Source organism: Convolutriloba macropyga, chromosome 13 (genome assembly GCF_964194025.1).
Source record: "Convolutriloba macropyga chromosome 13, txConMacr16.3, whole genome shotgun sequence".
NCBI classification, from domain to species: domain Eukaryota; kingdom Metazoa; phylum Xenacoelomorpha; order Acoela; family Convolutidae; genus Convolutriloba; species Convolutriloba macropyga.
In genome coordinates this window covers 34076019-34103197 of record NC_134480.1, presented here as the reverse complement: position 1 = coordinate 34103197, position 27179 = coordinate 34076019, and the positions used below count along the sequence as shown (strand labels likewise).

General features: G+C 34.8%; 2 protein-coding genes across 2 annotated transcripts in view; both read right to left on the bottom strand.

Moving 5' to 3' along the window:
- LOC142351437 (uncharacterized) overlaps positions 1-27179 on the bottom strand; it is a 376474-nt gene that overhangs the window by 41821 nt on the left and 307474 nt on the right. The gene's annotated exons all lie outside the window — the stretch shown is intronic.
- LOC142351540 (uncharacterized) lies at positions 13987-25793 on the bottom strand. Its single transcript, XM_075403615.1, has 3 exons — positions 24485-25793; positions 17681-18462; positions 13987-14491 (listed from the first exon to the last, which is right to left on the bottom strand). Exons 1-3 carry the CDS (start codon positions 24954-24956, stop codon positions 14276-14278), a joined length of 1470 nt encoding a protein of 489 aa, XP_075259730.1. The 5' UTR covers positions 24957-25793; the 3' UTR covers positions 13987-14275.

Here is a 27179-nt window from a genome sequence, read left to right as displayed (position 1 = left end):
TGCGAACGCAACTTGAGAAATCTCAGAAGACAACTATTTCGGAACCTAGAACAAAGCTTTCTCAAGGAGCGTTATAAGAATTATCAACTCCAGCAGCGCAACGAAAGCCTGCTGAGAGAATTAAAAGACTATCGATATGGAGACTTTCGAGGCAACGAAGATTTCTCGCATCACTGAGCCGGGGAGAAGAAGAAAAAACTTGTTTTTATCTATAAATGTAAACCTAAAAAGTCAAACTTGTAAATTTTTTTATTCATGCGTATTTGAGTACATTTAAATGATTTTGATTTTACCCCCACTAAGGACAAGGTCGGGATGTATTGAAGTACAAGTTACTGCTGATATTCATAGAATAATTAGCTTAACTAAGCTAAGTATTCAAATTACAACATTCTAAAAAAAGATTGATGCAATTAGCTGGACAATTAACATTGCACAAAATGTCCAACATACATTTTACAGTCTAGCCAAACGGACATTTTGCCGTCCAGCCAGCAGCACGGGAATTATTCCGTTCTAAAAACGGTATATACCGAAGCATAAAGTACAACTTTGAGAAATTAAGAATTGATAACTCAGAGAAACTGAGAATCTAATATCTCCAAATTGATAAAGTAATCTCAAAATAAAAGTAATTCAAAGAGGAATTACTGAACACTTTTCTCAAGTATTACGATAAGGGAATAGTTAGAGATATTGTTCAAATCAGAACTTTATCTAAGAAAAGATAAATAGTTACTGATAATAATTCAAGTAAAAAAAGTTTTTACTAACCTTTCCCGCCTTTTCCTGTTTACAAATTACACTTTAAAACTCTAAATGTAACTCTTTTAATCATACAACTTGTGATGTACATTATCTATGTTAAATTTCTACAAAGCTTAGGCAAATCTTATAACTACAGTAATTAGTCAAATTTACATATTTTAATCCTTCAGTAATTTTAAGAGACCTATCAGGCTTAGAAAAATAGCGTATACTAGGAGTACGACCATCGAGTCAGAAGTTTGAAACTTCGCACCACCTGCCCTCTAGTATAACAGTATAACTCCCAGAAAAAAATGCGATAATTGCCTTTTCACAGCGCCGTTCTGTTTCCCTTTTACCTAATTAAGACGCGTGTCACCAATCATGCTCTATTGCAACTGTTGAAAACGCAAAAAGTTTTCTGTTTCAAGCACTGTCTTTAGTCTTGCCTCAAATCAAACAAAGACTCCACGTAACAGTTGAAGTAACTGTACCATAGGAAATTGCGAAGATTCTACAAGCTAAGAATCAGGTAACGGCAATAATGTCAACCCTCCATCAGAATGCTCCAAATGTCAGCTGCACAGGGTTTGCACTATAAAAATTTCACTTCTAGAAACCCAACATGCTCTGTTTCCAGAGACAAAAAATAGAAGACGGTAATTCTCGTGACTTGATTGTAGTAGGAACATAGAATGTTAGAAGAAGTTTGTTGTTGTGTTTGATCGTAGAGGTACAACTTGCTGCAGACGCAACTCGAGAAATCTCAGAAGACAACTATATTCGGAACCTCGAACAAAGCTTTCTCAAAGAGCGTTATAAGAATTATCAACTCCAGCAGCGCAACGAAAGCCTGCTGAGAGAATTAAAAGACTATCGATATGGGGACTTTCGAGGCAACGAAGATTTCTTGCATCTCTGAGCCGGGGAGAAGAAGAAAAAACTTGTTTTTTATCTATAACTGTAAACCTAAAAATTCAAACTTGTAATTTTTTTATTCATGCGTATTTGAGTACCTTTTATTGATTTTCATTTTACCCCCACTAAGGACCAGGTCGGGATGTACTGAAGTACAAGTTACTGCTGATATTAATAGAATAATTAGCTTAACTAAGCTAAGTATTCAAATTACAACATTCTAAAAATAGATTGATGCAATTAGCTGGACCATTAACATTGCATAAAATGTCCAAAATACATTTTACCGTCTAGCCAAACGGACATTTTGCCGTCCAGCCAGCAGCACGGGAATTATTCCGTTCTAAAAACGGTATATACCAAAGCAAAAAGTACAACTTTGAGAAATTAAGATTTGATAAATCGGAGAAACTGAGAATCTAATATCTCCAAATTGAGAAAGTAAACTCAAAATAAAAGTAATTCAAAGAGGAATTACTAAACACTTTTCTCAAGTATTACGATAAGGGAATAGTTAGAGATTTTATTCAAATCAGAACTTTATCTAAGAAAATATAAATAGTTACTGCTAATAATTCAAGTTAATCATGTTTTTACTAACCTTTCCGGCCTTTTCCTGTTTACAACTTAGATTTTTTAACTCTAAATGTAACTCTTTTAATCACACAACTTGTGCTGTACATTATCTATGTTAAATTTCTACAAAGCTTAGGCAAATCTTATAACTAGAGTAATTAGTCAAATTTACACATTTTAATCCTTCAGTAATTTTAATAGCCCTATCAGGCTTAGAAAGATAGCGTATACTAGGAGTACGACCATCGAGTCAGAAGTTCGAAACCTCGCACCCCCTACCCTCTAGAATAACAGTATAATTCCCAGAAAAAAAAATGCGATAATTGCCTTTTCACAGCACCGTTCTGTTTCCCATTTACCTAACTAAGACGCGTGTCACCAATCATGCTCTATTGCAACTGCTGAAAACGCAAAAAATTTTCTGTTTCAATTGCTGTCTTTAGTCTCGCCTCAAGTCCAACAAAGGCTCCACGTAACAGTTGAGGTAACTGTACCATAGGAAATTGCGCGGAATCTACGAGCTAAGAATCAGGTACCGGCAATAATGTCAACTCTCCATCAGAATGCTCCAAATGTCAGCTGCACAGGGTTTGCACTATAAAAAGTTCACTTCTAGAAACCCAACATGCTCTGTTTCCAGCCACAAAAATTAGAAGACGGTAATTCTCATGACTTGATTGTAATAGGAACACAGAATGTTAGAAGAAGTTCGTTGTTGTGTTTGATCGTAGAGGTACAACTTGCTGCGGACGCAACTTGAGAAATCTCAAACGACAACTATTTCGGAACCTAGAACAAAGATTTCTCAAGGAGCGTTATAAGAATTATCAACTCCAGCAGCGCAACGAAAGCCTGCTGAGAGAATTAACAGACTATCGATATGGAGACTTTCGAGGCAACGAAGATTTCTCGCATCTCTGAGCCGGGGAGAAGAAGAAAAAACTTGTTTTTTTATCTATAAACGTAAACCTAAAAAGTCAAACTTGTAAATTTTTTTTGTTCATGGGTGTTTGAGTACCTTTTATTGCTGCTTTGTTTTTCATTTTACCCCCACTATGGACCAGGTCGGGATGTACTGAAGTACAAGTTACTTCTTATATTTATAGAATAATTATCTTAACTAAGCTAAGTATTCAAATTACACCATTCTAAAAATAGATTGATGCAATTAGCTGGACCATTAACATTGCATAAAATGTCCAAAATACATTTTACCGTCTAGCCAAACGGACATTTTGCCGTCCAGCCAGCAGCACGGGAATTATTCCGTTCTAAAAACTGTATATACCAAAGCAAAAAGTACATCTTTGAGAAATTAGGAATTGATAACTCAGAGAAACTGAGAATCTAATATCTCCAAATTGAGAAAGTGATCTCAAAAAAGAAGTAATTCAAAGAGGAATTACTAAACACTTTTCTCAAATATTACGATAAGGGAATAGTTAAAGATATTATTCAAAGCAGAACTTTATCTAAGAAAAAATAAGTAGTTACTGATAATAATTCAAGTTAATAAAGTTTTTACTAACCTTTCCGGCCTTTTCTTGTTTACAACTTAGATTTTATAACTCTAAATGTGACTCTTTTAATCATACAACTTGTGCTGTACATTATCTATGTTAAATTTCTACAAAGCTTAGGCAAATCTTATAACTCCAGTAATTAGTCAAATTTACATATTTTAATCCTTCAGTAAATTTAAGAGACCTATCAGGCTTAGAAAGATAGCGTATACTAGGAGTACGACCATCGAGTCAGAAGTTTGAAACTTCGCACCCCCTACCCTCTAGTATAACAGTGTAATTCCCAGAAAAAAATGCGATAATTGCCTTTTCACAGCGCCGTTCTGTTTCCCTTTTACCTAATTAGGACGCGTGTCACCGATCATGCTCTATTGAAACTGCTGAAAACGCAAAAAGTTCTTTATCAATCGCTGTCTTTAGTCTCGCCTCAAGTGCAACAGAGACTCCACGTAACAGTTGAGGTTACTAGACCATAGGAAATTGCGCGGAATCTACGAGCTAAGAATCAGGTAACGGCAATAATGTCAACTCTCCGTCAGAATGCTCCAAATGTCAGCTGCACAGGGTTTGCACTATAAAAACTTCACTTCTAGAAACCCAACATGCTCTGTTTCCAGAGACAAAAATTAGAAGACGGTAAATCTCGTGACTTGATTGTAGTAGGAACATAGAATGTTAGAAGAGGTTTGTTGTTGTGTTTGATCGTAGGGGTACAACTTGCTGTGGACGCAACTTGAGAAATCTCAGAAGACAACTATATTCGGAACCTCGAGCAAAGCTTTCTCAAGGAGCGTTATAAGAATTATCAACTCCAGTAGCACAACGAAAGCCTGCTGAGCGAATTAACAGACTATCGATATGGAGACTTTCAGGCAACGAAGATTTCTCGCATCTCTGAGCCGGGGAGAAGAAGAAAACACTTGTTTTTATCTATAACTGTCAACCTAAAAATTAATAATTGTAAATTTTTTTATTCATGCGTGTTTGAGTACCTTTTATTGCTGCTATGATTTTCATTTTACCCCCACTAAGAACCAGGTCGGGATGTACTGAAGTACAAGTTACTGCTGATATTCATAGAATAATTAGCTTAACTAAGCTAAATATTCAAATTACAACATTCTAAAAATAGATTGATGCAATTAGCTGGACCATTAACATTGCACAAAATGTCCAACATACATTTTACCGTCTAGCTAAACGGACATTTTGCCGTCCAGCCAGCAGCACGGGAATTATTCCGTTCTAAAAACTGTATATACCAAAGCAAAAAGTACAACTTTGAGAAATTAAGAATCGATAACTCAGAGAAATTGAGAATCCAATATCTCCAAATTGAGAAAGTAATCTCAAAAAAAGTAATTCAAAGAAGAATTACTAAACACTTTTCTCAAGTATTACGATAAGGGAATAGTTAGAGATATTATTCAAATCAGAACTTTATCTAAGAAAAGATAAACAGTTACTGATAATAATTCAAGATAATAAGGTTTTTACTAACTTTTCCGGCTTTTTCCTGTTTACAAGTTAGACTTTATAACTCTAAATGTAACTCTTTAAATCATACAACTTGTGCTGTACATTATCTATGTTAAATTTCTACAAAGCTTAGGCAAATCTTATAACTAGATCAATTAGTCAAATTTACATATTTAAATCGTTAAGTAATTTTCAGAGATTTATCAGGCTTAGAAAGATAGCGTATACTAGGAGTACGATCATCGAGTCAGAAGTTTGAAACTTCGCACCCCCTACCCTCTAGTATAACAGTATAACTACCAGAAAAATTGCGATAATTGCCTTTTCACAGCGCCGTTCTGTTTCCCTTTTACCTAATTAAGACGCGTGTCACCAATCACGCTCTATTGCAACTGCTGAAACCGCAAACAATTTTCTGTTTCAAGCGCTGTCTTTAGTCTTGCCTCAAGACCAACAAAAACTCCACGTAACAGTTGAGGTAACGGTATTATAGGAATTTGCGCGGAATCTACTAGCTAAGAATCAGGTAACCAATATAATGTCAACTCTCTATCAGAATGCTCCAAATGTCAGATGCACAGGGTTTGCACTATACAAACTTCACTTCTAGGAACCCAACATGCTCTGCTTCCAGAGACAAAAATTAGAAGACGGTAATTCTCATGACTTGATTGTAATAGGAACATAGAATGTTAGAAGAAGTTTGTTGTTGTGTTTGATCGTAGAGGTACAACTTGCTGCGAACGCAACTTGAGAAATCTCAGAAGACAACTATTTCGGAACCTAGAACAAAGATTTCTCAAGGAGCGCTATAAGAATTATCAACTCCAGCAGCGCAACGAAAGCCTGCTGAGAGAATTAACAGACTATCGATATGGAGACTTTCGAGGCAACGAAGATTTCTCGCATCTCTGAGCCGGGGAGAAGAAGAAAAAACTTGTTTTTTTATCTATAAACGTAAATATAAAAAGTCAAACTTGTAAATTTTTTTATTCATGCGTATTTGAGTACCTTTAATTGATTTTCATTTTACCCCCACTAAGAACCAGGTCGGGATGTACTGAAGTACAAGTTACTGCTGATATTCATAGAATAATTAGCTTAACTAAGCTAAATATTCAAATTACAACATTCTAAAAATAGATTGATGCAATTAGCTGGACCATTAACATTGCACAAAATGTCCAACATACATTTTACCGTCTAGCCAAACGGACATTTTGCCGTCCAGCCAGCAGCACGAGAATTATTCCGTTCTAAAAACGTTAAATACCAAAGCATAAAGTACACCTTTGAGAAATTAAGAATTGATAACTCAGAGAAACTGAGAATCTAATATCTCCAAATTGAGAAAGTAATCTCAAAATAAAAGTAATTCAAAGAGGAATTACTAAACACTTTTCTCAAGTATTACGATAAGGGAATAGTAAGAGATATTATTCAAATCAGAACTTTATCTAAGAAAAGATAAATAGTTACTGATAATAATTCAAGTAAATAAAGTTTTTACTATTCTTTCCGGCCTTTTCCTGTTTACAAGTTAGACTTTATAACTCTAAATGCAACTCTTTCAATCATACAACTTGTGCTGTACATTATCTATGTTAAATTTCTACAAAGATTAGGCAAATCTTATAATTACAGTAATTAGTCAAATTTACATATTTTAATCCTTCTGTAATTTTAAGAGACCTATCAGGCTTAGAAAGATAGCGTATACTAGGAGTACGACCATCGAGTCAGAAGTTTGAAACTTCGCACCCCCTGCCCTTTAGTATAACAGTATAACTCCCAGAAAAAAATGCGATAATTGCCTTTTCACAGCGCCGTTCTGTTTCCCTTTTACCTAAATAAGACGCGTGTCACCAATCATGCTCTATTGCAACTGCTGAAAACGCAAAAAGTTTTCTGTTTCAAGCACTGTCTTTAGTCTCGCCTCAAATCCAACAAAGACTCCACGTAACAGTTGAAGTAACTGTACCATAGGAAATTGCGAGGATTCTAGAAGCTAAGAATCAGGTAACGGCAATAATGTCAACTCTCCATCAGAATGCTCCAAATGTCAGCTGCACAGGGTTTGCTCTATACAAACTTCACTTCTAGAAATCCAACATGCTCTGTCTCCAGAGACAAAAAATAGAAGACGGTAATTCTCGTGACTTGATTGTAATAGGAACATAGAATGTTAGAAGAAGTTTGTTGTTGTGTTTGATCGTAGAGGTACAACTTGCTGCAAACGCAACTTGAGAAATCTCAGAAGACAACTATTTCGGAACCTAGAACAAAGCTTTCTCAAGGAGCGTTATAAGAATGATCAACTCCAGCAGCGCAACGAAAGCCTGCTGAGAGAATTAAAAGACTATCGATATGGAGACTTTCGAGGCAACGAAGATTTCTCGCATCTCTGAGCCGAGGAAAAGAAGAGAAAACTTGTTTTTTATCTATAACTGTAAACCTAAAGATTCAAACTTGTAAATTTTTTTATTCATATGTATTTGAGTACCTTTTATTGATTTTCATTTTACCCCCACTAAGGACCAGGTCGGGATGTACTGAAGTACAAGTTACTGCTGATATTAATAGAATAATTAGCATAACTAAGCTAAGTATTCAAATTACAACATTCTAAAAATAGATTGATGCATTTAGCTGGACCATTAACATTGCATAAAATGTCCAAAATACATTTTACCGTCTAGCCAAACGGACATTTTGCCGTCCAGCCAGCAGCACGGGAATTATTCAGTTCTAAAAACTGTATATACCAAAGCAAAAAGTACATCTTTGAGAAATTAGGAATTGATAACTCAGAGAAACTGAGAATCTAATATCTCCAAATCGAGAAAGTGATCTCAAAAAAGAAGTAATTCAAAGAGGAATTACTAAACACTTTTCTCAAATATTACGATAAGGGAATAGTTAAAGATATTATTCAAAGCAGAACTTTATCTAAGAAAAAATAAGTAGTTACTGATAATAATTCAAGTTAATAAAGTTTTTACTAACCTTTCCGGCCTTTTCTTGTTTACAACTTAGATTTTATAACTCTAAATGTAACTCTTTTAATCATACAACTTGTGCTGTACATTATCTATGTTAAATTTCTACAAAGCTTAGGCAAATCTTTTAACTAGAGTAATTAGTCAAATTTACATATTTTAATCCTTCAGTAATTTTAAGAGACCTATCAGGCTTAGAAAGATAGCGTATACTAGGAGTACGACCATCGAGTCAGAAGTTTGAAACTTTGCACCCCCTACCCTCTAGTATAACAGTATAATTTCAGAAAAAGAATGCGATAATTGCCTTTTCACAGCGCCGTTCTATTTCCATTTTACCTAACTAAGACGCTTGTCACCAATCATGCTCTATTGCAACTGCTGAAAACGCAAAAACTTTTCTGTTTCAAGCGCTGTCTTTAGTCTCGCCTCAAGTCCAACAAAGACTCCACGTAACAGTTGAGGTAACTGTACCATAGGAAATTGCGCGGAATCTACGAGCTAAGAATCAGGTAATGGCAATAATGTCAACTCTCCATCAGAATGCTCCAAATGTCAGCTGCACAGGGTTTGCACTATAAAAATTTCACTTCTAGAAACCCAACATGCTCTGTTTCCAGAGACAAAATTAGAAGACGGTAATTCTCATGACTTGATTGTAATAGGAACATAGAATGTTAGAAGAAGTTCGTTGTTGTGTTTGATCGTAGAGGTACAACTTGCTGCGAACGCAACTTGAGAAATCTCAGAAGACAACTATTTCGGAACCTAGAACAAAGATTTCTCAAGGAGCGTTATAAGAATTATCAACTCCAGCAGCGCAACGAAAGCCTGCTGAGAGAATTAACAGACTATCGATATGGAGACTTTCGAGGCAACGAAGATTTCTCGCATCTCTGAGCCGGGGAGAAGAAGAAAAAACTTGTTTTTTTATCTATAAACGTAAACCTAAAAAGTCAAACTTGTAAATTTTTTTATTCATGCGTATTTGAGTACCTTTAATTGATTTTCATTTTACCCCCACTAAGAACCAGGTCGGGATGTACTGAAGTACAAGTTACTTCTTATATTTATAGAATAATTAATTTAACTAAGCTAAGTATTCAAATTACACCATTCTAAAAATAGATTGTTGCAATTAGCTGGACCATTAACATTGCATAAACTGTCCAACATAGATTTTACCCTCTAGCCAAACGGACATTTTGCCGTCCAGCCAGCAGCACGGGGTTATTCCGTTCTAAAAAATGTATATACCAAAGCAAAAAGTACATCTTTGAGAAATTAGGAATTGATAACTCAGAGAAACTGAGAATCTAATATCTCCAAATTGAGAAAGTGATCTCAAAAAAGAAGTAATTCAAAGAGGAATTACTAAACACTTTTCTCAAATATTATGATAAGAGAAAGTTAAAGATATTATTCAAAGCAGAACTTTATCTAAGAAAAAATAAGTAGTTACTGATAATAATTCAAGTTAATAAAGTTTTTACTAACCTTTCCGGCCTTTTCTTGTTTACAAGTTATATTTTGTAACTCTAACTGTAACTCTTTTAATCATACAACTTGTGCTGTACATTATCTATGTTAAATTTCTACAAAGCTTAGGCAAATCTTATATTTAGAGTAATTAGTCAAATTTACATTTTTAAATCCTTAAGTAATTTTAAGAGACTTATCAGGCTTAGAAAGATAGCGTATACTAGGAGTACGACCATCGAGTCAGAAGTTTGAAACTTCGCACCCCCTACCCTCTAGTGTAACAGTATAACTCCCAGAAAAAAATGCGATAATTGCCTTTTCACAGCGCCGTTCTGTTTCCCTTTTACCTAATTAGGACGCGTGTCACCGATCATGCTCTATTGCAACTGCTGAAAACGCAAAAAGTTTTCTGTATCAAGCGCTGTCTTTAGTCTCGCCTCAAGTCCAACAAAGACTCCACGTAACAGTTGAGGTAACTGTACCATAGGAAATTGCGCGGAATCTACGAGCTAAGAATCAGGTAATGGCAATAATGTCAACTCTCCATCAGAATGCTCCAAATGTCAGCTGCACAGGGTTTGCACTATAAAAATTTCACTTCTAGAAACCCAACATGCTCTGTTTCCAGAGACAAAATTAGAAGACGGTAATTCTCATGACTTGATTGTAATAGGAACATAGAATGTTAGAAGAAGTTCGTTGTTGTGTTTGATCGTAGAGGTACAACTTGCTGCGAACGCAACTTGAGAAATCTCAGAAGACAACTATTTCGGAACCTAGAACAAAGATTTCTCAAGGAGCGTTATAAGAATTATCAACTCCAGCAGCGCAACGAAAGCCTGCTGAGAGAATTAACAGACTATCGATATGGAGACTTTCGAGGCAACGAAGATTTCTCGCATCTCTGAGCCGGGGAGAAGAAGAAAAAACTTGTTTTTTTATCTATAAACGTAAACCTAAAAAGTCAAACTTGTAAATTTTTTTATTCATGCGTATTTGAGTACCTTTAATTGATTTTCATTTTACCCCCACTAAGAACCAGGTCGGGATGTACTGAAGTACAAGTTACTTCTTATATTTATAGAATAATTAATTTAACTAAGCTAAGTATTCAAATTACACCATTCTAAAAATAGATTGTTGCAATTAGCTGGACCATTAACATTGCATAAACTGTCCAACATAGATTTTACCCTCTAGCCAAACGGACATTTTGCCGTCCAGCCAGCAGCACGGGGTTATTCCGTTCTAAAACCTGTATATACCAAAGCAAAAAGTACATCTTTGAGAAATTAGGAATTGATAACTCAGAGAAACTGAGAATCTAATATCTCCAAATTGAGAAAGTGATCTCAAAAAAGAAGTAATTCAAAGAGGAATTACTAAACACTTTTCTCAAATATTATGATAAGGGAATAGTTAAAGATATTATTCAAAGCAGAACTTTATCTAAGAAAAAATAAGTAGTTACTGATAATAATTCAAGTTAATAAAGTTTTTACTAACCTTTCCGGCCTTTTCTTGTTTACAAGTTATATTTTGTAACTCTAACTGTAACTCTTTTAATCATACAACTTGTGCTGTACATTATCTATGTTAAATTTCTACAAAGCTTAGGCAAATCTTATATTTAGAGTAATTAGTCAAATTTACATTTTTAAATCCTTAAGTAATTTTAAGAGACTTATCAGGCTTAGAAAGATAGCGTATACTAGGAGTACGACCATCGAGTCAGAAGTTTGAAACTTCGCACCCCCTACCCTCTAGTGTAACAGTATAACTCCCAGAAAAAAATGCGATAATTGCCTTTTCACAGCGCCGTTCTGTTTCCCTTTTACCTAATTAGGACGCGTGTCACCGATCATGCTCTATTGCAACTGCTGAAAACGCAAAAAGTTTTCTGTATCAAGCGCTGTCTTTAGTCTCGCCTCAAGTGCAACAAAGACTCCACGTAACAGTTGAGGTTACTAGACCATAGGAAATTGCGCGGAATCTACGAGCTAAGAATCAGGTAACGGCAATAATGTCAACTCTCCGTCAGAATGCTCGAAATGTCTGCTGCACAGGGTTTGCTCTATACAAACTTCACTTCTAGAAATCCAACATGCTCTGTTTCCAGAGACAAAAATTAGAAGACGGTAAATCTCGTGACTTGATTGTAGTAGGAACATAGAATGTTAGAAGAAGTTTGTTGTTGTGTTTGATCGTAGGGGTACAACTTGCTGAGGACACAACTTGAGGTCTTCTTCCTTCTGCTTACATGTGCTCTTCGCAATTCGTGTCAGCAGGAAATGGAGCCCTGCAGAACTGTAGGCAATGTCATCCATGACCTTTTGCAAAGTCCGCGCTGTCCAATTCACCGAAAAATTATCTCCGAGGGGAGACTACTAAAAATTTTTCTCAAATCTGTAGGTCGTTGAAATAAACGCTCTCACTATTTTTAGAAGATTAGTGATGACCCGAATGCCAAACTTAACGTGGAGTCCTTTGTCTGTCATTTGAGCGCTGCAAATGTGAAGAACGTAAGCTGATGATCTACACGTGATCGAGCGGTCTTTATGGGTCATAGATGAGTTTCTCAATTCTCCTTCATTCCTCTGTTTACGAAGACCAAAGAGTGAGTAAACTTTCAGCAACTTTTTCCTATTTCACTGGAATAAGAGCTTCGCCTGCGGTCAACATAACACCAAGTCCTTCCTTCCGTGAGCAAGACCCCTTGGTTCGACCTGGACCATACGTGTCTGTCATATGCGCACATATGGCAACACAAGTAAACTTGAGACCTGTTCTTGGGTCGCCGCATCCTCAAGATGTATTTGTAAAAAAGAGTGTTAGCAGAAATTAATTTTTTGGGCTCAATTTCTCTCAATTATTTTTGTCTTTTATGTAAATTTTGTTGAGAAAAAAATTGAATTGTAGAGTAAGCTTGCTTTGATGTTTTTATGTTTCCTTTTTCTCCTCATTACGAATTGAAAAGTGTAATGACATTCCATAAATTGTAAATAAAATTTTTGTAGAATCTCTATGGTCTGTTTAGGTCTGACACGTGATGAGTCTGATTTTTCTAAGATATCATTGCAAGCTGTGTCTTCCTGAGCCGCTGGTACTGAACACTACAAACGTGTCCCGTGCCCAAGTTGACCTACTTTTCCAAAGTTACTGACCGACTCAAAGGATTAACTACTTAACGTAAAGTTACATTACAATTTACACAATGCCAAACAACTCAAGGTAAAACTGTTTATAAATGTACAGTTCAAAAGTAGAAACCCACTTCAAAACCCGGGATGACCCTTCTTAGATACCATATCAAAGACCATATATGGTTCCATCCAAGTCTAAGCAAAATTTCTTGCATAATCTTGCTATGGTTTCTAAGAAGCCATAAATGATCTCTGGTATGATTTTCAAGATTTTACATGAATTGTCAGTTTAGGAAGAGCAGCACCTTTTCGATAGCTTTCCCACCGATGGAACACTTTGTGGCCCTGGATATGGTATCCAGGAAGCCATTATTGTCTTAGATATGGAACTTAAGACGCCATATATGATCTTGGATATGGTTTCTAAGATTCAGCAAAAATGGTAAACACTGCAACCAAATGAAGGCTTTTCAACCCATTAAAACAAATTTTAAGCTGTATGATCTTGGATATGGTATCTAAGAAATCATTTTGGTCTTTGATGTGATATTTATGACGCCATATATGATCTTGGATATGGTTTCTAAGATTCAGCAAAAATGTAAAACACTGCAACCAAATAAAGGCTTTTCAATCCATTACGTTTTACGCAAAAAACTGACAAAATGAAAACAATAATCAGTTCATTCAGAACTTAATTTTTTTGAAACTTTTTTTCGTCAAAAGCCCTCATAGGATGTTGCGAAAAGCGTCTTTGAGTAAAAAAAAATGAGGTTCCACGAAAAAAAGTTTTATGATCTTGGATGGGCCGTAAAATTCTATGGTCTCGGATATGGTATCTAAGATCGGTGTATGGTGGTCAACCTGAGAAGTTTATGAATTTTTTTCTAATATTCGGCACCGGCAGACGCTTGTAATTGCACGAGTTATCAAGCGCATAGAGCGAATTTAGTCTTCCTAGTTTGTTTTCAATGAACGAGAAAAATGGAATCTAACAATCTCACTGCTTAGTGTATAAAAATAAACCATACAACCTACTGTCTACGTCATCCAAATTTTATTGCATTTCAGCAATTTCAAAAACTCCTGTCGCAATTTTAAAACAAAAGTGAAGTGCACGCTTTGTCTTTGTCCATTTACGGAGAGCCATTCGACTTACATCCTTAGCAATTTTAGTCCCTTGATGAGTGAGAAAAAATCTATACGCGAATTTTTACAATGCCACGGCAGCACTTTCACTTGCTCCACACCTTAGTAGTAATATACCTCCACCCCCCCCCCCCCCAATGACCGTAAATATACCCTAATGGGGACTCTAATTTCATGGGAAGGGGCTAAAATGGTAAACACTGCCTTTTTCATTTCGGTCGAAGGACGATTTCTTGACAGTTTTATATTAGCAACTAGCTTAGTCTTTGAGAAGGAGGTAGCAAGAAACAGCGGCAAGAATTGCGACAGCCAGGGACACATAGCCCAGGATCTGACATGACTTGCAACACAGCCGATGACACACCTCGGTGGAATCTGAATCCGAGAGGGAGTTTGCGTCCCCTTCCCTTCCAGAATTGCCCTTTTTACCAGGGTTGTCATCTGGACCATTTCCTGCACCGTTGTTGTTGAAGTCCTACAATAGAGCAGTTATAGCATAGAAGAGAAATATTGTAAATAATTTAATTGACAAATTGCAAAAGAAAACCACATTTTTTTCGAGAGCATGATTAAATCTGCTTATAATATTTTGAGCCTCAACCATACCAAATTTTTAGTACATTTACTCACTTTTATTATCAAATTTAACTTTTACTATCTTAATACATGTACGTGCGAAACGTACTTACAAATTTGAGGATGAAAAGGCGGTGCCCTACAAAGAAATTTCAGTCAGTGGAAGTTGAAAACTGGTATCCACTTTCCGCCGCAAAATGCAGACGCGCTTTCCGCAACATTGCCGTAATTATATTTCTCTTAATTGCACTATAATCCCTCGTTTTAATACTATAATCCCCCATCAATGTTGATAAAATGTCTCAGTAATTTCTGCTGGTACAATACGCTTCACTTTGGGTCACTTCAAATAGGATTAAAGTTTTGTGCAATGTCCCTTCCACCGAACGTAACTACTAATCACATTTCTTTGGACAAATTTTCCGTTCTAGGCTATTTAATTGCCATATGGAAAATACTTACGCAAAATTTAAGCACTTTCCACATGGGGCGTCAAAAGACGGTGGGAAGTGTCAGTCACATTCTTCTGTAACTAGTTATAGATTTTTTTCAAAGAACTTTTTTCAAATTCTTTAAACGTTTAAAAAACACATGTAAACAATCTTTGGCCGATAACAATGTGTTCATGAAAATTTAATAGACAAGGATATAAGAAAGAATTTATTATGCAATTAAACGTTTAACTTTTGTGTAGCCGTGATTGTTCGATATTTCAATAGCAACCGACTAAGAAATGAGTATTTTGATTAAAGATGGCATTACCGAAAACATTCTTCAGCTATTTTGAATCTACAATTGTTCACGACTCCAGTCATGAAACTTCACGTCTCGAGAGAAAGTGAATCAAGTGTCTGTAGAAAACCATGAAAATAGCCAACGGACTACAGGAGAATAGTCTCGATACACGTTTATGGTCTTTCATGGAATTGAAACAACTACAGAAATTAGACAGACAGATCGACCAAAAGTCCTTTAATAGACCACTAGAATTTCTGGGGTAGATTTGGACTGTAATTTTTTGTGAGACACGTACGCTCTATATACAAAAAGCTCTAAAAGAGCGTTTTCAAAGTTAATATTCAAAATCCAGAACTTAAGACTCTAATACTAAAGAATTAGGGCATATACGTTTGGCGATAATTAGATGCACACTACTTATCTTTAACTAGTAAAGGTTCATAGAATTGAAAGTTCCTTAGTGAGTTTAGAAGTCATTTTTAGTGAGGTAATCAAGCAGTTGAACTAAAAGCAGAACAAATGACGTCACGCACACAAAAACTAACTGCAAAGCAGCAGAAATCACTGAAATTGAAAAACTCAATGGTCGCAAGAATCATCGATGGAGACGAGGAATTAAAAAAAGCATAGCAGGAGAAGTCCTGACACACAATTCAACTAATTTTTATTGCTTAAGCTAAAATTAGAACTGAAACTGGCTATGAGTGAATTGAAAAAGCCAATTTCAAAATAAATTAGATCAAAAAACTGAAAATCAATATTGAAATCCCGCATGCGAACCAAAAAACTACTAGCGAGAAAGCGAACTCTGGTCCAAACACCGTTTTCTCACTCTACTTTGAAATTAGAGCAAAAAAACTTCACGCCTCAAAACCACTCGTTTTTTTGCTCCACATCTTGTTTCGGCGTGATCAAAATCACAACTCCAATTTGACTTCATGAAAATATGTGAAAAGATCTTAAAAAACATAGCAGGACAAATCCCGATGTACAATTCAAAGAGTTTTCATTTTCTATACAAAAAACTAGAACTAGAGGAAACTATGAGTGAATTGGGAAAACCGTTTCATTTCCAAAAAAATCAGATATAAAAAATTTAGAAACAAACAGAAAATCAAAGTAAAAATGCGGCATGTGAACAAACAAAACACTAGCGGGAAAAAGAAATTTGGTTTAAAAAAAACTAGATCTAGAATGATTAACCAGTGGATTGGGAAAACCACAAAAAAATCCTGTCCAAAAACAATAAAATTCAAAGTGAAATTGCTGCATGTAAACAAAAAATTACTAGCGAGAAAAAAAAATTTGTTCAAACGTCGTTTTCTCACTCTACACGACGCAAAACCACTCGCGTTTTTGCTCCGAATCCTGTTTCGGCCAGGCCAAAATCGCTACTGCAATTTGTCTTCAAAACTCATGAAGATTTGTGAACAGATCTTTAAAAAAACATAGCAGGACAAGTCCTGAAGTACAATACAAAGAATTGAGTGAAAAACTGAGAACTGATGTACCTGACCTGCCGATCAATTGAACAGTCCCAGCGAAAAAAAAACAAAATCTCAAAAGTTGGTTGAGAAACTAAACTAATAAAACAAACTAAACAAAAAAATAACCATTGCTAAGTCTCTTGAAGCTTTTACCCTGAAGGCCAAACATGATACAAATCAATATACCCATTAACTCACGCACAAGCCTTGAACGAGATTTATTTGCCACTAAAGGTACATAAACGAGAAATACGACAAAATGTTTAAAAAACTGAAAAGTGCTGAATTCAAAATCCTTAAAACCTATGCTAGAGAAAACTCAAAAACTGACAAACATTTTCAAAAAACTTGAAAAAAATTGTAAAAATTAGTATAAATTTGCGTGTTTATGTTTCGATTACCAAAAGATAGAGCTCTTAAAACGGTCATTAAGTAATAACTTCTCGCACAATACCATTATCAACTTTAACAAACCTAAATTCAACAAAAAAGTCGAAAAAAGACGAAGAACGCCAAAAACTGTAACACTTTGGGCTCGAAAATTCCTAAAAATGATTTTTTTGACCTTGAAAATCGGCCTTCCCAGTAGCTTCACCACTCTAAACACTTGAAAGACTACTATATGCGGCTAAGCGCCTCTAACGAAACTTGATCCAGCAGTGCTTTACCGATTTATCCCGCTTTGAAAGCTCAAAGTCATGAAAAAAGTGTAAAAACATCTTACAAAAATTTAAAAAAAAAGACAGAGCACCAATACAATCCATTTCTTGATTTAAAAAACCACGATGTCTTCAATAATAGCCGCTATTAAAAAGAAACAAAAAAATTTTTTTCTAACATTTCACCTTTCAAACCGGACTTACCCTCATTTCCAAATTGTTCGGATCATTATCCACAACCACTGTGACTTCTATATGCCTCCTCCAGTACAAATCGCACTCTTCGTGAGTTAAAACGGAACCCTTCCTCTGCTCGTAATCTCCATACCCCTCGCTTGGCAGTTCCAGTGTCCTCCTTGGCAAAATGTCGGTTCTGGCACTGTCAAAGACAAAAACCTCGTCATCATTGGGTACCCTGGAATCATTGGACAATGGGACCTCTGAGATCCCTTCGTCGATTTCCTGGTCTCTTGTCACCTGGCTCTGATACCCTGTAAGATCATTGAGATCTCGCGATGTTTGAGATGTTGGTCGTGCATCGGATCCTTGACATCCATCTGGACCGGGTCCGACTTTGCTGTTCCTGGACATTCGACTGTTGGATTCCAATGACGTCTCATTTTCGTGGTCAGATAATATCTGGATTCGCGTATCAGAATGCAATAAATTTTTACGCCCAGTTTCATCGAGAATCTTGGGTCGAGAACTTTTGGGTTCCGATTCAGCACAAACGTTGAGGTCAATTTTGCATAAACGTGGTCGCCGCTCCCGAACCAGTGACAGTCTCCGCCGTCTGACAATTTTGTTACAAGGCTCCCAAGGTAGAAAAAAGGACGGAGAGTTGTGACAATCCTGGGTTTTAGATCTCTCCGATTCTGACCTCGGAAGGGACTTGAATTCGCTGAATGAGCTGTACCCGCTTGACTCTCCAAATGATGAATTGCTTTCCACCTGTTTCTGTTTGAAGTCTTCTCGTTTTTCTGGTACTAAAATAGATGCTATGACTGCTGCTAGTTTTTGTAGCTTTTCCATTATGACTCCCTCCCCTATGCGCGCCCAAATTACAAAATGAAAATGTGCGGCAGTGATGATAATAAATGAAAATCGATTATGCACCCACTCAAAATTACTGTCGAAAGCAAAACTGTTTGCGCTGTCGAATGTAACTACAACTAAAGGACCGGTTATCAATGGAATATAGGACAAAATACATTGAATTTAGTGACAATTATGCAATTGATCAAATACACATTCTACCTTACAAATTAAGTCCCAATAAAAAATGATTTCCACGATATAAAATTTTTAACCATAATATAGAATCAACCAAAATCTTAGTCTGTCAACCAAAATTTTAGTCTAACGCTTTCTATCAACCAAAAACTTAGTCTAACACTTTCTATCAACCAAAATGTTCGTCTAACGCTTGAAGGACAACTAAATTGGGTTAGTGAAAACTAGATTCTTTAGAAAAATGTTTGATTTATCAAGAGTTAAAACATAAAGTTTTACCTATGCAATATTTTTCAAAAATGAAACGACTGAATTACTCATGGAAGATAAAAACCAACCAATTGCTTACACTTGACAAAAATAGTTGACGTGAACTTATAACCTGGAAAATCAACAAAAACGAAAGAACTGGACTCGAGTTTTGGGGCTAAAAATACAAGAGCTCCAAACTGTAAAAGTCTTTTGTTGAAAAGATTTCACATGACTGGAATTCTCTATCTTGCTATTTAAGAGAAAACGAAATAAAATTTGTTCGAAGAATTTGGAAGACACCCTTGCATACAGTCCTCGGAATGGTTTTCGTGGAAACATGTTACATTTAAAGTCTAATATAAAAAAGGATTCTTTAAGGCAGTGCTATTCTGGTATGTTCAATCTACCTGCTGTTTTTTGTACAACAGCAAAAATGGATTAAACGTAGTCTACTTTTTTTGAAGACTATTTCGAAATGATTTTTTCAGTTAGCACAGTTGTTTAGAACTTTGTCAAAATTTTGCTGACAATTCTTCGCTTCCTTTGTTTTGAGTCGGTTGTCTAAGCAGCGTTGTATACAGTGTAACAGTGGTCTTTTACCTCTTGTATTTCAGTGTAAAGTCTTGACCGAACCTTTGGCTTTTTCTGCAGATATTTGTGCACTTATCAAAGGAATTATATGCTAATTGCAATTTTCCATTGTTTTACTTTTCTTTTTGCATTGTTTTCATTGTATTAGAGAACCTGATTTTTATTACAGATATTAAGTATCTGCTTCAGTTTAGTTTTCATTAGTTTTAATAAAGCTTCACTTTTTGTTAATGAGCAAAAATCTTTCTGATTCTTGTCACTTTTCGGAGCATAATGCGAGTTTGGAAAATTTCCTATAATTTCTTGTTGGTTCGCTCAATTGAGCCAAGGATTTTTTAATGACTACTCTTAAAACTAAACAAAAAAGACGCTTTGTTTTTTGAGAGCGAAGTTTTTGAAAAAGCAAAGCAAGTTTGAACATCATAAAACTTTGTTATGAGGAAATCTAAAATCTGTAACAATAACCTGACCACGTTCTTGTTGAAACTCACACGATTTTCGATTTTAAAATAAACGCTCATCTGTCGAAATCCGTTATAAATAAAACTATGATTGAGCTGCTATTCAAAAGTTAATGAAACAGAACAAACAATCATTGTCTTACCAGTAAAAAAAAATTATTAAGATTTTTAATTGGTTGGAATTTTGGAATAATTTCAAGAAACTTTTTGTTTTCAATTTCATTTTTTCGTTTCTATCCGAGCTAAAAAAGAATAAATTCAATTAGTCTTGCCAATAACAGTGGCTAAAATAAAAAAATAGAATTTGTTAAGCTCTACTACGTTTTGTAAGATTATTTTTCTGTTTGATATGACCAGTATTCAGAGTTGTTGTATCGCATAAACTCTTCTTAAAAAAAGATATCAACGCAATGGAGACAGACTAGCATCTAGAGGGATCCACAGCTTCTCTCGAATGACGAGTTTTCTTTTTAGTTATCCACAAATCAAGTTATTAGCAAATTAGAGTTGTTTCGAAAACACAAAAACTGACAGGCAATGCTGTTTAGACATTTTACCCTGGTACTTTAAAAAAAACAAATCAAAGCAAATAGACTAATTATAAATTAAGTAGTGCCGGCTGTTGACATTATATCACTGGAAAGTTTGACTATCATTTAAAAATTTGCATTATGTTGTATTGTTTTTGTGTAATTTGATAATACAAATCGAACTGTATGCTCATGTTGAGTTTTTTTAAAGACATTTCTCAAAGAACGAGACAATCTTGAGTCGTACAAGGGAGTTTGACCTCATGTAAGTGGTATACTTTGATTGCAAAAAAATCTGAACATTGGTCTCATTAAAGATTGATCAGTAGGCATCAAATGCAGAATTGTTTAATTGAGATTAAATTTTAAACAAGGTGGCTCGTTAATGTGCGTTCGCACATGATGTTCCGACTCGCGCTCATCTACATTTTTGACTTATATGTCTTTTGACCAACATTTTTGACAAAGAGATAGTCAAACGACGAAATCTTTACAACGAGATCTGCCATTAAAAAGACTACGAGAAAAAAACAACAAAAAAGCAAAAACAAAAACACAACTCAATATCTAAAGAGCACTTACTAACAACGTCAAATTACAATCAGACAAAACCCTAACGACACAGATTTTCGTTTCTCAAACTCAAACAGCAGATGGGATTCATCTTAATGAGACCCGGCAACAAGTCAACAAAAAGAAGAAATATTGATGCGAAAGAAAAAAAATCAATCAACATTTGTTAAAGCAAATAATTTCAAAAGTTTTCAAAATCATTAAAAATCATTAGCCTTTAGCAAAATAATTCTTGATAAATTCATTAAAAAATTAGAATGAAACCAATAGGTCCTGTCTTTGGTTAGAATAAGCCATAGGAACGGACTAAAGATGTAGGAAAGCTCAAAAAGTACGAAAAACAAATTACAAACATTGCGAAAACACAAATTAGTGAAGCCATTAAAATCATTAGCTATTATCTGAATATTACGTCTTTTATTTCATTTTCTATGTGTACTAATTCAACTAAAAAGATGCTGATTGAACAAATAAGTTCAATGGGGCCACATTTGAAAAAAAATTTGGGATCTGTTATTACGCGATTGTGCTAAAGGAAGAGAAAAAGAAACACAATTACACCACTCACTTGACTTTATAAAAACGCATATTGTCAAAAAAACAAAACATAAGTAACGTGATGATATCAGTAAACATTTTAATTTTTAAAATACAAGGAATTGTACGGGAACTCTCAAGGATGAGAATAAGTTGCAAGTTGACGAAAAGAACAACAAACTGAAAGAAATGAAAAATCCTGAAAAGCCTTTAAAATGTTTAGTATCCTAAACTTTAAGACTATTCGCTATAAACCGACTGCTTCGGGTAAAATCATTCATCCAATCGACAATTACAAACTTTTGAGACCGGTCAGCATTTTGTGGCTACCTAAAGAATGATAAAAAAACAGGCAAAAACAACAAATTAAAAAAAATGAGCGAGAGATATATCGAAGACATTAAAAAATAAACTTTTTTATTAAAACAACCAAAGTTTTCTAGTTTCATTTAATTTCTTAACGAAAATGAGATTGTTCCTCTTAACAATTTGACTCCAACAACATAAATCAACAAACATGAAAAATATTAAAACCACGAAACTTTAGAGAAAACCCGTATTCACAACGCCATTAAATTCAATAGCTCTCAAAGGAAGCTAATCAAAACGCCAGGTTACGCCTAGATGAAACGACAAAGACTTTTGTCATTCGCAAATCATCAATAAGACTTCACGATAAGTCATTGACTATGAAAACAACAACAACAAAAACTGGCAAAAATCCAAAAATTAAGTAGAAAAGTGTGAGAAGAAATTGTCGCAGACATTTAAACCATAAGCTTTTCTGTGAAAACTTTATGTATGATCCATTGAAATCCTTCTCTATGCAAATTCAACTATCAATACTATGATAATGGGTCAAGATTCCAAAAGGAACAAAAATTACAAAAAATATATCTAAAAATTTTTCTCAAAATTATGAAAACTCGTGCATCGAAGTCATGACACCAATAGCTGGAATATAAAACGGCTAACTAGATGGATCAAATAGAACGGAAGCGGATCCGGTGATTACTCAGACTGACATATAGTTCACGAAAATATGCTTAAGACCGGTTGATGTTAAAAAAATTTCTCAAAAAATCATTTTTAAAGTCTCAACAGCCATTAAATTCAATAGCTTTCAACGGAAGTCAATAAATACGCTTAGTTATGACTTGATTGGAAGACAAAAATAATTGTCAAACATATCAAACATAGGTTATCAATAAGACATCACAATGAGTCTTATGACTATGGAAACAACAACAAATACAGGCAAAAACCAAAAAATTAGCAGAAAAGTGCGAGAAGAAAGTGCCGAAGCCATTTAAACCATAAGTCTTTCTCTGAAAACGTTATCCATGATCCATTCAAAATGTTCACTGAGCCAATGGGAGATATCAATATCAGGATAATGTGATAAGATTTCAAGAGGATCCAATATTACGAAAATATCCAAAAAATTTTTTGAAAAATTTTGCAATCTTGTTGCATTGAAATCATATAACAAATAGTTAGAAGATAACACCTTTAGATAACAACTTTAGCCACATTAATTTTGGTTGCAGTGGAAAGGAAGAGGGTCCTGTTATTATTGAGACTGACTTACAATTCAAGAAAACAAGTTTATGATATGTTAATGTTAAAAAAAAATTCGCGAAATAGCGATTTTAAAGTCTTAACAGCCATTAGCTGTCCAATCAAAGCTCTTTATAGTTTCACGTAGAGCTCATTTTGGAAACTATTGCTCTTTGTGTCAACGAGCTTAAGCCATAGGACTCCACAAGTTTAGTAAAACCTCAAATAGAAAATCAAAATTTTGTTTAAAATTACGAAAACTCACAGTCGAAACAAAAAAAAACACGAGTGATTCCTTGAAAACGAACTTTTTGTTCATTGGGCTTTAATAGAAAGTAGTTAAAGTTGTCATCAACGGAACCTCGATATGAAAAGTGACTAGTATCTAGGTCACTTGAGAAAACAAAGAAAAATATTAAATTTCTAGGAAAAGAGCTCTCAAATAGAATTTGAATTTTTTTGATAGTAAACTTTCCTATGAGACCAGAACTAGTCTTTTTTATCGCCTTTCGTTTGTCTATTAGGAACTCAAAATTGATTGAATTTGTGGCGTGAAATGAGTTTTGAATTAATATTTTTATTAAAAGGTCTTAATTTGAAGAAAAATTGTACTAAATGTGAACAAAATCATGTGAAATATCTCGTTGTTCACACAAAACTTCCAGCCTCGATAACTCCTCGGAGAAAACGAAATTCAAAAAAATCTTTTTAGTTTCCAATTGGATGAGCTTTTTAATGATACCACTTATAATTCTCTACGATGAATATATCGATCGGCCAAAATTGACTAAACAAAAAAAACCCATTTGAGTATATAGTTCCTCCCCCCACAAGTAAGGTCGGAACAATAATTGTTTAATCAGGTCGCTCTTGCTCAGGATAATTCTTGACGTATAGATGAAACTTTCTGAATAACCCAATTGTGTTTAACCACATGCAAAGGTGTCTCAATTTGTTCATACTTTGATGATTTTCATTTTATTTTATTGGATCATAATTAGTTGGTTTTTAAATAATATCCTGTAAATTTCAGATCGATCAGGATACTTGGTTTTCAATTCAATCGGTCAAACCTCAGATTAGATTTTTTTTAAATTTTGCTAAAATTTTTAACCTCAGTACTACTTACGTTTTCAACTTTAATGGGTTCTTTGCGCGCCATAATCATATTTCAAGGTTCAGTTTTAAAGCAAAACCGTTTTTAAATTTTTAATCGCTTCAATTAATTAATCGTTTCATTCGATAGAAAGCAATTTAAGTCAACAACTTACTTGACTTTTCCACGATGGTTTTCAGGAAATCCATTCCAGTTTCTTTCTCAAATTGGTCATAAGGTGACAGCTCCATACACGTGAATGAAAGTGAGCGGCAGACATTCAATTTAGCCGACTTCTCAGATCGTCGATCATCTGAACGAACATCGGAAAATTCCGAAAACGAAACAGTGTCCAAGTTCGCCTGTGTTACGTCATCATATAAATCCGACAATTTCCGACGATCCGATCCAGATCGATTTAACTGCATAACCGCATCTTCAAAGTTTCGTATTGACTTATACAGGCGTAACTCGTTTGTGGGGTCGTTGAAATAGCTTGTGGGGTCTATCGGGCCTTCGATCGACCACCGGTTGCCCGAATTGTCAACTGCATACGGTTGAATCTCGCTTGGCCGAACGTTCGATCTGTCGATTTTATCGCTGCTCGAATTCTCGTCTATTTCCTTTAATTTTTTGCCCCGCTCCATAACGTGCAAAAAGTGCGATTTAGTTCATCTAGAGACAACTCTAACACTAATATTTCGCTACATTCAATTTGCATAAATTGTCTTTGATTTTATGGTTAGCGGAATAGAAGAAAATAATTATGGAAATAACAGAATATGTAATCAACTGCAGCTAAAAAATTTTGGGGAAAGCTCATTAACAAAACGTTTCTTGCTAATTAAGCAGTTTTTTTTGAATTTTTGCCTCCATTTAGAAAACGTAAACATACATAAAACGAAAAACAAGAAGGCAGAATTTTGAATAACTGTTGGGAAAAAGCAATTTGATAACTCTTAGCGAAATAAAGGAAAAGAAATGAACAAAATACTTACTTGCTAAAAAGGGATGTAGAAATTTTATGTTCAACAATTTTAACCTGTTACCTTTATTTTGCCATTTTTGTGACGCATTTTCGATTGATCAATTCTAAATTCAGAAATACACTTCAATTTACAACAGTAGTTTGGTACTAGATAAAACATCATTTTTTTCCGAATCAAACAAACCATTCAAAAGCCGTCAAAATTTTGTGTTGTAATTGTCGTTTTGTGCGCTATAATTTCCCAAACCTCAACAAACAAATAAAGGAAATAAATAATATTTCTTTAAATTGACGAAGAATATAAATCGAATTCAAACAATGGAACAGATAATTGTATCTCCACGCATTCACAAATTACCCCCAAACAAAAGCGTAATTAGTCCAAAAAAAATAATAAGTCACATTTGTTTATTTGTTTAATTTTGAATCTGCTCAAACAAATTGATTACCGTATTAGACGTGCGATATAGTTTAAGAAAACGGTTGAAAAGGTGAATTTGCACTGCATATTGTGTTCACGAACGCTATAACGTGGAAAAATAACAGGAAGTAAGTACTCCTATTTTGCACGTTTTATCTCTGCATACGATGTGATTGGTAATTTTCCCCCCAAAATGTGGTTAATTAGCACGTATTCCACCCATACCGTTGAGGAAAACGGCGTATAAGCTTCAGTTTTTTTTTGTTCTGTTTAGTTTCCGTTGTACAGGAGGCAGGGAAAAATTGAGAGTACCTTTTCAATAAGTCTAAAAAGGGGAAGCAGGCGCCTCTGAAAGGAAACTATCTCTCCCTTTTTTGAAATTGGAAGGCAAGCAAGGAAGATATTATCGATTGGGAGAAGTTTGCGATAGTGCATAAAAGATGAGCGCCTAGTTTCTTGTCCGGTTCAAATTTTACAAAACGTACAGATGTATAATCTGATGTTTTGACGTTTTATCGCTGGAAAAGTTAAATAAAGTGATTCGCGTTGGTTAAGAATACTGTTGTTTTCATTTCCAAATGAACTGACTTACCCTTCAATTATTAGTGTTCATTTTTATTGCTTCTCGTGTCTCTAGATATCGATTTCTATATCAAAATATGGTAATGGCCAAGGCATATGTCATTACCTCACCAAACAAATACCTGAAGATGGCTAGAAAATTTTCGTAATTCTAGCTTTTGCTTGACTGGAGTGGGAAAAATTTTCTATTAAATTAGCGACTGATATTAATCAATTAAAAGCTATGGTGAAATCGCTGTACTTTCGGAGAACGCAAGTAAAATACCAGACAAGAAAAACAACAATTAGAATATAATATTCATTTGAGTTTCGAAATACAATTCCAATTGTTTCGTTTTGCGCATGGTATCCCAACAAACTTAAATTTTGAATTTCTTAAAATTGAAATGATCAAACAAAAATGGAGGAAGGGAAATTTTATTTCGAACTTTTTCCAGGAACGATCAAAGTTAATGCTGGTTATGAACTATTTCCATCCAAAAAACGAATCCTAAGTTTAAAGGATAGAAATAGACAACAAATTTTAACTGCTGACGAAAATTGAAAATGGAAGAACTGATTCTTATATATATTCAATTAGAGATCTATCTGCCCTCAAAATCTTGCCCACGGAATAAAAGACTTGAAAGCCCAAATTAGGAGCTAATGGTATCAAAGTTATCAACAACTTTCAATACACATTCTCCAAGCAAGTATGTTTCCAATGGAAAATCCTATTTTTTGTGAAACTCAGAATCAGTGATCATAATCAAACATAGATTAGCAGTATAAACACGGCTCGTTCCAAGCTAAATTGTGCAAGACTTATTTGAGATTAATTGTGGCGTTGAGTGATGTCAGTCAACAACTAATTTGGAAAAAACGAAAATTGTTTTGTCA

What these genes read in the sequence shown, in the direction of transcription:
- LOC142351540 (XM_075403615.1), bottom strand. Translation starts at nt 24,956, where the DNA reads ATGGAGCGGGGCAAAAAATTAAAGGAAATAGACGAGAATTCGAGCAGC. An exon ending in AACCATCGTGGAAAAGTCAA is followed by an intron (nt 18,463 to 24,484) that starts GTAAGTTGTTGA and finishes CATCTATTTTAG; the next exon opens with TACCAGAAAAACGAGAAGAC. An exon ending in CGAACAATTTGGAAATGAGG is followed by an intron (nt 14,492 to 17,680) that starts GTAAGTCCGGTT and finishes GCTCTATTGTAG; the next exon opens with GACTTCAACAACAACGGTGC.